This window comes from Micromesistius poutassou, assembly GCF_964030765.1.
Source record: "Micromesistius poutassou genome assembly, chromosome: 13".
In the NCBI taxonomy this organism is placed as follows: Eukaryota; Metazoa; Chordata; class Actinopteri; order Gadiformes; family Gadidae; genus Micromesistius; species Micromesistius poutassou.
The window spans coordinates 3154168-3167583 of NC_140283.1; the positions used below are offsets into that span (position 1 = coordinate 3154168).

General features: G+C 45.3%; 1 protein-coding gene across 1 annotated transcript; it reads right to left on the bottom strand.

Moving 5' to 3' along the window:
• Positions 1 to 11988: 11988 nt before the first annotated feature.
• Positions 11989 to 13164, bottom strand: cUnh15orf61 (chromosome Un C15orf61 homolog). Its single transcript, XM_084477448.1, has 2 exons — positions 12341 to 13164; positions 11989 to 12239 (listed from the first exon to the last, which is right to left on the bottom strand). Exons 1-2 carry the CDS (start codon positions 12693 to 12695, stop codon positions 12115 to 12117), a joined length of 480 nt encoding a protein of 159 aa, XP_084333574.1. The 5' UTR covers positions 12696 to 13164; the 3' UTR covers positions 11989 to 12114.
• Between the last annotated feature and the right edge of the window lie 252 nt (positions 13165 to 13416).

Sequence of the window (13416 nt, forward strand, 5' to 3'; positions counted from 1 at the left end):
ACGCCGTGCTACGCTATGCTAGGCTGCTACGACGTGCAGAAAGGGAGGTGACAGTGGGCGGCGTCCCCGCCGCCTCTATGAACGCATCCATTCCACTCAGACGCCACGTTCTGGATAAATATTTATATGCCATAAACTGTGTCGATAAATCCAGCAGGGGGAGAGGGGGAAGGCTATTCTGCAGCATGTCAATAGTTGATTTGGCCAGCAGATAATCATTTTTCTCTGGGCGGTGGAGGCTGATATGAAGTCGATATGCGCTGTCAGAGTTCATTGTGGCCCCGCCGCCACACGGAGGCTGCTGTTGCTGGAGGATGTGGCCCTCTGCCTCTGAGCTGCATCGATTGGACAGGAGGGGCGTGTCCGGTGGTGGCTGGAGGGGCCGGGCCTGTCATGTCACACACGTGCACGTGTTGTGTTTTGTGCGTTTGTGTGCTGTTTCTGCGTGCATGTGTATGTGTCTGTGTGCGGGTCGCTGTGTTTATATACAATGTATATGCGTGTGTGTGTGTGTGTGTGTATATATACAATAGAAATGTGTTTGTGTGTGTGCTTGTGTGTGCGTGTTGTATACAATATATATGTTTGATTGTGTGTGTGGTAGTTTATATATAATAGATGTGTGTGTGTGTGTGTGTGTGTGTGTGTGTGTGTGTGTGTGTGTGTGTGTGTTTTTGTACGCGTGGGCGTGCATGTGTGTGTGCGTGCATGCGTGTGTGTGTGCGTGTGCATGTGAGTGTGCTTGTGCGTGTGTGTGTGTGTGTGTGTGTCTGTATGTGTGTGTGCGTGTGCGCGTGCGTGTGTGTGTGCGTGTCTGTGTGTGTGTGTGCGCTGATGGGAGAGACTGTGCAGGGTGGCTGTCTCTCCACAGCGGCTCTATCTCTGACCATTATGCTCACCGAGACACAGGGGAGTCGGGCCCTTTTAATTGTCTTTCTGACACCCAGCTGCATGCGAGAAGCTATGATACCACTGAGGACGGGAGGGGAGGGGGGGGGGAGGGGGGGGAGGGGGAGGGGGAGGGGGAGGAGGGGTGCTGAATGAGAGAGAGCAAAATGGCAATCGCACAAGCGCCAGCGCCGCCGCCGCTCCGCGCAAGACGATGAACACACACACAATCAGTCAGGATAAAGATCTCCACCCCTCGGCCGGGCTTGAAAGGGGAAGTGAGCGGCGCCGGGGCGAAAAATCAATACGCAGCCACTCCTTTCTGGAGGGACATGTGTGTCACAGTCAATAGGAGTTAATAGGCAGGGTTGTTCAGTTAAGACAGGCGGCTGGGGAGAGCGACCCACTCCTGACAGCTTAATACATACTGAATGGCACGCTGGTAGCATGTAGCAGTCACCACGGACACATCAGGGCTGGAATGGAATCTGATGGGCGCAGGCAAAAGTTAATTATAGGATGGAGTTGAAGGTCTTCTACACAGTGCTGCAGAATTACCAGGCCCAGCGACGGCAGACAGCGGGGAACACTGGGACCAGGCGAACACACGCGCTGTACTCCTCTATTTCACAAGGAGGTGGATCGGTACGAGTGATTGTTTATAGGTGATATTGAGTGGATGGTGGCGGACACTACACAGAAAATTAGAACGTCAGAACGTTTAATGTAACTAAAAAGGCTTTTAATTACAACAATTAAAACTAGACCACAGATGTAGAGACTCATCCGCAAAGCTGGTCTAAATCCATGGTGGTAAACTGAAACTCAATGATTCGAACTAATTAAACACAATAAAATGCAGTGAGTAAAAAAATGGCCGGTAGATAAAAAGAAATCCAAATTCACTTAACATGTTTGAAGGTAGTTAAAACGGTTAACAACTGAATTCACGTGCAGATTCAATATCGGTCCCTATGCTGTGAAGAAATGGGAAACAAGAGAGGTTTAAATGACATAAGCGGGTTTTTAAAACCTTAAAAAAATAAATGTAGGTTATCTTACAATTTTAATACTGCTCATAATTATATTGTATATTAGATGATTAAGTCATTTAGTTATAGTTAGCTACAGTTGAATGTATATATTTTTTTATTTTGACAATATGTCCTCAATTAATAACTCAACTAATATAAGTAATGAGTGACAAATCAAATCAATAGCCTTAAAAACAATGGCATTAACCTTACAAGGAATCATGAGCACTAACCTCCCATCATTCTGCTATGCATCATATACATAGATATATATCTGCTCATTTTAAAATGTTATCTCTTCATAATTATTATTTTTCCGTCGTGGATGAATAAAGTCCATCTTAACATCTTAACATCTAATTAGGTCTGGAGTTGAGTCTAAAGGGCACTCGTCGACAGCAAGGACACAGGAACTAGAGAACGGCCAGACAGACAGACAGGCGGACAGACAGACAGACAGACAGACAGGCTCACCCCAGGCCGTCTCTGTCATGCAGAACCCTGCCTCCCTGCTCTGATTCATCAGGCCTCCACTCTCGGCATAATCACAGGTTAATTGGCTGGGAGAGTGGGTGACGGGTTTCTGCTGGAGAAGGAGAGACAAGACAAACATGACTTTTAACACTTTTATCATCAATCACGAGCCATCAGCGCGGCTTTGGGCGTGCAGAGTGGATCATAATAGCTTAATTAATTGGGGTCTTCGGGTCACTGTGTTTAGTGCTATGAAATATAATTTAACCTCTTAATTAGTGCCCATTAGGACCTCATTTCGATTATCTTAATTTTCTCACTCTTACTGGTAATTAACGACATTTTCAGCGTAATTCTCAAATAGATTAAAGCCCAGTGGTTGAACCACAGCCTGTCAACATCCAAACGCGTCGTTCTCTGAGCTGAACCATGTTCTAGTCAGGTGACCGTAATGTATCAACACATTCAAATGAGAGTCTGCACACCCTTTAAGCACTGATTATAGAGGCAGAGCAGAGCAGCAGCGAGCAGCGCGGGGTCACAGCCCCGTATACAGGCTGATGGTGGGGGGAGAGCGCTAGGAAGGAGGTCTTGACATTTCAATAAGTGGAACAGACCGTTAGCGATTCAGTCCCAACTTTTCTGAAACAATTATTGAGATGGCACCTCCAGGCCATGTGTGTTCCTGCTCCCCTGGGTGCTGCTGGCTGAAACAGTAATTGACTAAATTGTAGAACACATCAGGGCCATTTAAAATTTGCCGAAAATGAATCGTTTAAAATGAAATGAGGGTGACTCTCAAATTAGCAGGGAATATGATTGAGATGTGGCTCTGGGAATTAGGAAACATGATTTAGTGCTCCGCAGGATGGAGCATCTGTGAATAGTCCAGTGTTACACACACACACACACACACACACTCATCGCTATGACTTATATTTAAATATCATAGCAGTTTATCAAAGCTTGAATAAAACACCATGACTCTTATTTAAATACAACAGCTAAGTTTCCATGATGACTTCCTAAAGATGGCACTGATTATCTCACCCTAGCCGTTCATTTCCAGAGCGTTCATTGGCTTCTATTTATGGGGGTCTTGACTAAGAAGGGCCCTTGTAATTGCTTTATCTACATAGCATGTCAGCTGAGGCCCAGTCACAAATACACCACAGTATGTGAAATACACACATCTATCTAATTTAACATTTGAGAAAACCAACGTTTTTAAGCTTTATCATATCCTTTTCAGATGGCGTCACTAAATACATTGTCAATATTATGTTCCCTATGTACACATTTGCCAAGTTTTTGTCATTCTGGGGGGAAAACTGCAGAAAACTGCAGAAAAAATGTATAAAGTACTTGACCGACCTTGTATTATAAGCACCAACTTCAATCTCCGAGGGTGACAGTTGAGCCCATGGAAGCGTAACTTGGCCAAAGGAATTCGGGTTGTGAGCAAACTGCGTGATAAATCATAGGGCAGAAATCTCATTGGTTAAAACATATTGCGCTGCGAGGTGTTTAGGGAACATGATCTTAGCTACATTTTACAAGGGTGTACTCATTTCTGGGGAACACCACCAAACGACTCTGACTGTTTAAAGGCCTGACACTTGTGATTGATTGTTGTGCAGGGACTGTGTTGATTGTTGCCTGTTGTGCCAGCGCTGTGGCTCCCAGCAGCCACTGCTTTCCTCTCAGCCGGGCTCAGCTCCCCCAACCGACCAAGAGTAATTACCAAGTTCATTAGCCCCGCTGGTGGCCAAACCATTTAAGCACAAAGTATTTCTTCATCACCTTTCGCCCATTGCTTTTGACCATCTCAACAGTCTGCATAGTGCATTCATGTATATGATTGTTTTTTTGGTCGTTATCGATATCAAATCCTATTTCTTTAACAGCCAGGATGAGTCTGAAATGGAACCACGGCGCCGGCCGCATGTAGAACATTCTCTCTTAAAGGAGACTTCAGATTGGCTGCCAAACTGCTGCCTTTTCATGTAAAAGTGCAGAAGGACCGATTAGGAAGAACCCAGGGTGTAACACACACTCCACGGCGAGGCGCTCACACCATCGGGAGGAAATGAAAGAGCCACGAGCTATCTGAGGGCCATGTCCAAGTAATCTTTCTTTAATAGGAAAATTGTTACTTATTGATCTGCACTTTGTAATGCCTGACAGCTACGCTCCAATCATGCCGGCTGTCAGGCCCGTGGAACATACTCTGGGCTCCTTTGCGGTTTGATGGCACATAGATTCCCATTACTGGCACTTTTCCAATGTTAATTACCTCCAACATAATATCATCTCTCTTAAAGGACTGTCACACAGGCTGGCCGCGCCCCACCAGAGGACCGTGGGGTGGGGGGGGGGGGGTGTTATGAGAGGGACTGAATGTGTCTATAATATGCTTTTCCTGTTGAGAGCTCTCGCTGAGGCTGTGCACCACTGACTCCGGCCATTAGGCTGCATGATGGGCTTTTCTTTTCCACACCATTTGGCATGGTCAAAATAGCATAAAAACACAATTTTGGCTCAATAGCAAAGACTTCAACTGAATAATCACAAGGGTGAAACTGTAACTATTACAGCGGTACCTCTGGGATATCCATACATAACAGGGGTGTCAAAAACAGTGTAGGTTTTCTGGAGGGCAAAGTGTTTAAAGTGTACGCTGTTAGCTTTCGCTCCGACATCTGCTTTTAATTACTCAATTAGCGCCATCATTTAGTCTCCTTGACACTCATCCAAATAGCACATCATAGCCAGGAGTTGTTCGGTTCAAGCAGAGCGTTAAAGGTGCCATGAAAAATGCATACATGATAATGTATATGGATAATCTACTAATTGACCCAATTAAAGAGAGGGAATTGCTTTGAATGGGAGCAGCTCCAGCGATGGCCCGCGGCGCGACGCGGTGACACCCCTGATCCAGCGCCTCCCCTCTGCCTGTTCACACGCCCGCCCCCCCCGGGGTCGTTCACCAGGCAGACAAAAGCATTTCCTCTCAGTCATTCAGCAACAACAACAGCCAGTGTTCAAAAGTAACACAGCACTTAAAGAGACAGGGCGACAATGTGTTGCGGATATGTTTGTCAACTGTGTGCTTTCATCGTTTTTTCTTATCCGATTGTTGCCCGTCCGTTGTCCGGGGCAACCTCTCCTCTTCCCTGAGATGCGAGCGGATCGCTCAGAGAGAGAGAGAGAGTCCGCCGTCGGACTCAGGCGAGTTAGCGCAGGCCTATTTCCCAGCATAGTTAAACTAATTCAAACCCCTCCCCCTTGCCCACCAACACACACACACACACACACACACACACACACAAAAAGAATGATTGTACCCCTGCGGTGGTGATTTCCTTGCCTGCTATGGATGCATAAATAAACATAGGCATAAATACACAGAGGACATTGACTGGGACTGGCTGACCAAGTGGGGCAGCTGTTATTAAAAGGGCTATTTATCACTGTCACCCCTCGCAGGTTCCATCCCTGTTCGCCCTCCAGCGATGTCACCAGGCCGCACAGGAACAATGTCTCATCCCGGCACCAACCTGCCCACTCCTCCAGCGCCCCAAAACAAACAGAGCGCCAGCAAGCAGCCACGCTCCTCGTGGAGGCTCTGCACACACACAGATACTGTAAAGGCTGTGCACACACACAGATAGAGGCTATGCACACACACACAGATACTGTAGAGGCTATGCACCCACACACAGCTACTGTAGAGGCTATGCACACACACACAGATAGAGGCTATGCACACACACACAGATACTGTAGAGGCTATGCACCCACACACAGCTACTGTAGAGGCTATGCACACACACACAGATAGAGGCTATGCACACACACAGATAGAGGCTATGCACACCCACACACACACACACACACACACACACAGACAGATAGAGGCTATGCACACACACAGAAAGTGGCTATACACTCAGGACGCAACACGGGCGTGTAAAGCACACACCTTTCCTTTATGTGTCATAAATGCGTGCATACGTTTAATTGAACCAAATTGCTCCACACTGGCAGTCGTCGTGCGAGAGCGGGGAGAATTGCTGAAACGGGAATCCCGCCACACTCCATTGCAGTTGACCGTCTAAAACACATCTACGCTCCACACACATGCGCGCCGTTTATTTTCTGCTCCGGTGCATTATTGATTGTGCGCACAATTATCCACTTTTTTCCAAAGCACTACATTAAGCGAATTCCCCCTTTGTTGGACAATAAGTACAGAAGGTTGGCTGAGGCAACCTATCCTTCAGCCTAGGGGGACAGTCCACTTTCTTCCATAGCCTCATCACCATTACCAAGGCCAGATACAAAAAAACACACACCTCAATTAGTCCACCTCTTCTGGGGAATCCCAGCCAGGGAAGACACAGGCTCCGAGTCTTACCCTTGTCACGCGCCCACTTTACACGAGTCCTGCGCCGGCATCGCCCTCTGAAGTCCCACTGGGCTCCGCGCTTAAGACAGTGAACTGTTCACCCGCTGCTGGCGAGAGTTCTTGCCAATTATTGAATTATATTTTATAGTCTATTCGGTTTATTATGTCTTTTTACTGGATAGTCAATTCAGTTCAAAGCCTTGTCCGTGGCTTGCGGCTATGTACCAGTAACCCTTTAAAAGTATCACACGTGTGCGTGCACACACACACACACACGCACACACGCACACACACGCACACACACACACACACATACACACACACACACACACACACACACACACACACACATGCTCAGACAGAAACACACTCACACAAACACACGCACACCCACAGCAATCTCACTCACTGTTAATGATGTGCTTACTTAACCAATTTAGGCCCCTTAATTCCTATTAATTCAACATAATAGCGATGCTCTCCACTTGAGTTAACAACACCCCAGCAGAAAAGCGTCGGGCCCCGAGGGGAGGCCCTTGAAAGGCGCCAACACGGCACAATTTCCGCATTCTTTGATAAATATGTAACCGTATGTATATCGCTGTTAAAATGCATAACCCTCGCGTAAGACCCCCATCAAGTCCGTTTTACACCTGTATTACATTTCCCCTTCAATCAGCAGCTTTGCTCAGACACCGGCCTCCCACGAGAAGCAGAAAACCATTACAGGAGACTGCAGCTCATTTGCAGAGAGATTGGAGATCACAGAGCTGCAGCATCAAAAAAAAAGAGGTATGAGGCGTTTCTGAGGACAGGATTGATTTATTCCACGACCCTGTTTGTATGCAGCCACAGCCTGCAGGGTGTACTTCATGTAAATCTCCAGGCCCACATATCGTCTGCACACAAGAAAACAGAAAGGCCCGAGAAAATACACCCAAAAGTGCCAAATTCTAAAATATATAGGCCTGTGTTGATGTGGAGCGTTGATGAACAATTCTCTGATGACGATCACGAACCAGATGAAACAGAGGCAAAATGTATATTGTGACATTAAGGGCTGAGATGGTGGAATATAAATAAATAAGTACTTGAGAGTATTTTAATTCTGACTTCAGAGAAACAGATCAAGCAGTGCCTGTGGCTAGAGGAGCCTGACTGCCTGCCGGTGGGGGGTAAAAGACAGCCGGGTGGGGGGGGGAGCTGTTTTGTAATGAGCTGAAACTTTAAATACTGCATAATATATAATGAAAATGGATAGTTCATTTAACTCTCGGGATAAGTCGGGGAAAACTATTAAAATCCATTACTCATAATGTCAACAGAGTAAGCAATGAGTACGAGTGAAGGGAACGCCATGTCGCGTCGATAGCGAGATGTGGGAATAAAGTAATAATCAACCTAGAATGAAGAAGAGAAGACATTAAGCCATATGAATGAATGTACAAAATAGCTCCGCCGCAAACCCATTGTATCAGAAGAATAAAGCATTAAACTACAACAAATAAAACTCTGACGATGATAATGAATGCGTTCCTAATGTTGTAAGGTGTAATTATTCCGAGCCGATGAGGAATGTGTACCGCCATGTGTATGGTTCATTCATTTCAATTGAAAAAGAGGAAAAGAACATGGCCCATAGAATGATTGAAAGATATTTCAGACACCTAATGTCCATAGCATTGACCGCATTTATAGGCACAGCAGGTACGGCGCTGCTCCACCAGTCCAACCCCCCCCCCCCCCCCCCCCCCACACCCCCACCCGCCTGCAATGGAGGCTTTGGGCTTCTGAAAAAAGAGAAAGAAAAAAAGAAATATGGCTCTACTTGTCAACCCTTACGTTCTGCTTAGTAATGACAATGTTTGCCCCCTTGGGTGAAGACATACACCATAATAGATTTTTAATAGCACTACCACCACCACCACCACCACCACCACCACCACCACCCCCCCCTTCAAAAAAAAGAAACACATGCAAAAATCCCATAATAAGGTGAACGCGATACACATAAAATACAAACATATTTGGTGGCACTCTCATTCAACACACGGTGCACTTCTTTCTCCGCACAAAAGGTCCCTCTCACCGGGGCGACATTGAGGATATTTCTCCGCAGTGTTTGTATTGAATCCACAAGGCCCTGCTGCCAAGAACTTTCGGAATCAACATATGCCACGTCTAACTGTGCTGACTTTTAATTTGAAGGTGATCCACCATATACGGCAACACATGCCGTGACTACCTTTCCGTGGTGCTTTGAAATTGATTCTATATAGCGAGGCATGCCAGACTGCATGTCGGCATGTCTGCAGTCAGTGGTGTCTCCACTCTTAATTTGAAGGTGATCCACCATCCACACGGCAATGTGACTAATGGCTCTGGTGCCCCCGCTGCTATCAGAGCAGGTCGGGGTAGGGAAGCGGTTGGCCAATCTACAGGCTCGCTGATAACCTCATGCACATTAGCTGCAGGGGTTGTTCCTACAATAATTGTTTCTGCCAACTTGTGTGGCAGTGCTATGTATGTGACAGAGAGAGGGGGGAAATACAGCAATTTGGTCTGATAAATAATTGATTTCAGAATTGCCATTTTATTCATAAGCGACTTTATTTCAAGCACAAAAAGAAATGCTCCTATTACTTTGGACAGAGAAGAATAATTATAACCCTGGCTGCATTGTTTTACACGTTCTCAACACAACAACACTAAACGCAATCTATCCACGTTGTTTTGTTCCTGTTGAGGAAACCTCCCCATGTTCAGGATGCAATATAACTTTACGAAAGAGATATTCATTGCTTGTCAACCACTAATAACTGCAGTTCACTGTTTAAAATGCAGTCGCTTCAGAAGGAAGAGACGACGTAACACCAAAAACACAGATGGCCCCGATCTCAAGGCAGCAATCCTCTTCCCTGCTGGCTCTGAGTAGCACGCTGGAGACACCCTAGACCACGCTGGTGGTGCTGCCCAGGGATCTGTGTCACACTAAGCCTCTCTGACCGGCCGAAACGGGGGCCTCCTCTGCAGGTTAGAGTGTGCCGCAGTCGTGGAAAACAAATACCCTATATACTTACACACACACATACACACGGCTTGGATTTCACTGACTCACAACCATCTCTTAATAGGCAGACACAAAGCTGTGGTCTGTCGCGGCCCCATGCTAATACGTCTCTGTGCTACAGTATCAATGCACCGCTAGAGGGTCAAAAGGTCAATAAGTAATTAAGACATGGTTGCCTGAGCATTCCCCACGCACACTTTCAGGTCCCGGCGAGAAAGAAAGGCCAGAGATGAGAGGGGGAGATTTGGGTGCAGGTTGGTAACGTGGGAGATCGGATTTCCTTAAGTGTGTGTAAATGTTCCTGTCACAGGCAATTAGCATGATTAAGCGATAGTGTGCCGTCATCGCGCTGATTAAGAGGCCCGTGCGTGGACGGTGATGGAGCGAGCTCCCTCCTGACTTAGTGTGAACTATTGATAGAATTTAATTGAGGGTATGGAACTGCTATATTTATGGTTTTACTCATCACTCTTATCGTTTCTCTATTGTGCAAAAAGCTGCGTATATTAGAACATAACTTTAATATGCATTGTTTTTTAGACTTTTTTTTCCATCCCATTTGGTTCATTTCGACTAAGCAAACTTTGCAAAATTGCTGATGATTTGGACTCAGCTACCTTATTGTCACGGTCTAAGATAGTGCTTCTAAACCATCTGGTTCACTTGCTTTGTGCATAAGAAGTCTGCTTTGTTTTACTACCACCACTGATATCAAAGCCACTTGAGTTCTACCCTTAACTTATTTGCTGTGTGCCTTTTGTTGTCTTTATCCATCTTGGTGCACTTGGGTCGGTTTTATCCCAGCTGCTGCGCGGTCAGCCTAGTTTGTTCATACTCTGTCTGTTTGAAACTTGAATTATAAGGAATTATGTGTTCATCATATATACAAGTGTCATTAACCTAACACCAAACCTATGCACACAAATATCATTTAAATAGCAACAATGATAACAAAACCCTACATATAGGGATTTATCTAATTTCTAAAGATACATAAATATATCTGAGCGTTCAGATAGTCTAGCCATGTCTGAATCAATAGAATAGTTTTCAATAGAATGCATTGGTTCTACTAAGGAGGTTACCGGGCGCAGTCTGTACGATATGTAGGCCGATATCACAGAACACATAAAGACCAAGGGCCAAGAGGTCCATTGATTTACATGTTGAACAAGAAATTATTCCTTCAGCTTCATTGTTGCTAAAAGAGAGAGGCCAAGGCCAGAAAATTGGGGTCGCTGATAAATGCTATTAGTAAGAGATGCTGGGGGCGGGGGGCGGAGGGGGGGGCGGGAAATCAATATGGCAGTTTGTCAAGCAGAGTCTCCGAGGGGCCGGAGTCCGTGCTGCAGAGGTGCAGCGTGCCGCGTCAGCAAAGCACATTATCAGAAATCAAAGGCTCACAAAGGCCTTGAGGACAGGGGCTGTGGAGCCCGCGCTCAACAAGGGCCACACTTTGGTAATTAAAACCCATTTTATCACACCTGTCCTGTCACCAGCTCTTCTTTGGCACTATTGACAAGCTGCTGCATGGAGACTGATCACTAATTCCTCTTTAAATAAATGAGCTATGAGTTATTTAAATGAGTGTGGTTCACAGGGAAGCTGTGCGTTGTGGACGACGGGAAGGGAAACCTTATTGTCGGCACATTTTGAACGTTCAAGGAAAGATTCTTGGAATATTAGTGTCTTATGGAAGGTCACTCCTGTGGCTTTACAAATAATACATTTTGTTTTAGTTGTGTTTACCCTTACCTGATCTTTACTAAAGGTATCGATGTATTTTCAGGTGATTAAATTTTTTTTCTAATAGAGCAAAAGCTGTTTTCATAGTAAGTACTACAGAAAACATTATGCCGGTTGGAAGGGTTGATTTACTTTACTTGAATAAATGTTGTTGCTTAATAAGTTGGATTATTTGTAGGTGTCTAAGCTGGTGGTCCACAGAACCAAAACATCTCCAATTGTATAGTGAACAGAGATGATCTTATTCATGACTTCATTCAGTAGACCTTCAAGCTTTGCGAGACAGTAATAAGTGAAACAGTAGGCCTACTGCAATTTCTCATAAATATTGAATACGCTTTATTAATACAATAATTAACAATACTGCCAACTTCAAGAAAGCAGGAGCACTGAATATCAACATTTAGATAGCAACAGAAAAACAACTTTACAGTCTCACATAATATCTTGACTAGTTTAGTCCTCTGTGTCCCATTTGATGCATTCTTGGTTCAGTACTGAGCTCCATCTTCTTTGTAGGCAAAATAGACCGTTACCTTCCCAACACTTGTCTGCACGGTTTCAGAAGCGCCCACCACCAGCCAGCAGCCCACACCATAGGCTAAACAGGGGACACCTGCAACGCACGGATACATTTGTCCATGTTTGAGGATGACACTTACTTAAGGACTTCATTAATTGTCTGCTTCAAATTAATCACACGTACACCACACTAACCTAGATTGATGACTTTCAGGATGGTAAAAAACGTGTCTTCAATGTCCAGGTTCTGGTGGGGAGCCTTTGAGCAGTGGTATTTGATAAAAGGGAAGCAGCCTGTTCTGAGTATTTGATAGTTAGTTCCCGAGACACTCCAGTTAAAGTTGGACAGTCCAAACTGGTCGTTGTGTACGGCGCTATAGGGAACACAGTAGGAGGTCCAGGGGGGCAGACCCCGCTGCGTCAGGTGGCAGTCCAGCACTTCTGAGGCGGTGGGACGGGGTCCTGTTCTGCCCAGAGTGCTTGGAAAAAACACTACCTTAAGAAATACGTTATGCATCCTTCTAAATACTTCCTTCATGTTGGATTGCATTGTGTCTTTCGTATCTTGGTTTGGGTCTAAACTGGCAAAAAACTGTTAAGGTCAGATCAACATGGTAGTATGCATGGTGGAAACTTCATCCTGCAGAACCAGCTGGTCAAACGTAGCCGACAATGCGGGCTCAATATAGACGAGGTTAAAAGCTAAGATAAAAGCGGAGACAACGGTTTGGCATCCGATTCTATGCGGGTAAATGAGTTTTCCACTGCCAAGTAGGCTAATGTCATGCAGACAGAGCGCTAAACTTTAATGATGAAGGCGCGTTACCACCGACATGAGCACGCTTCTGTGTAGAAAAACACAGCCGACATCATGTTTAACCCATCAACACGGGACTACACGTGGTATATGTATGCAGCTCTTTGCGCATTTCATACCTCAGATAATTGTATATTTACAATTGCAGCCTACCAACGTTGAATGACAACATTCTCTGGTCGGCTACTGGCGGTGTTCACCTTGTGCCTCCGCTGTAATCATCCGGCTGGAAACGGAGCTAAACCAATGTTTCCGTTCAATGACTGAACACCACTCCGATGATCCCCCTGATTACCAGACCCAAGAACCGAAACGCAAACTGGCAAAGCCGGTTATGTTTTTATTTCTAATTTCTCATTAATCTATGTTTCGATAAGTGACTACATTTATGAAATAATATAACAAAATGATTTAAAATTAACTAGATCTATCCTGACTATATAATAACATGGCC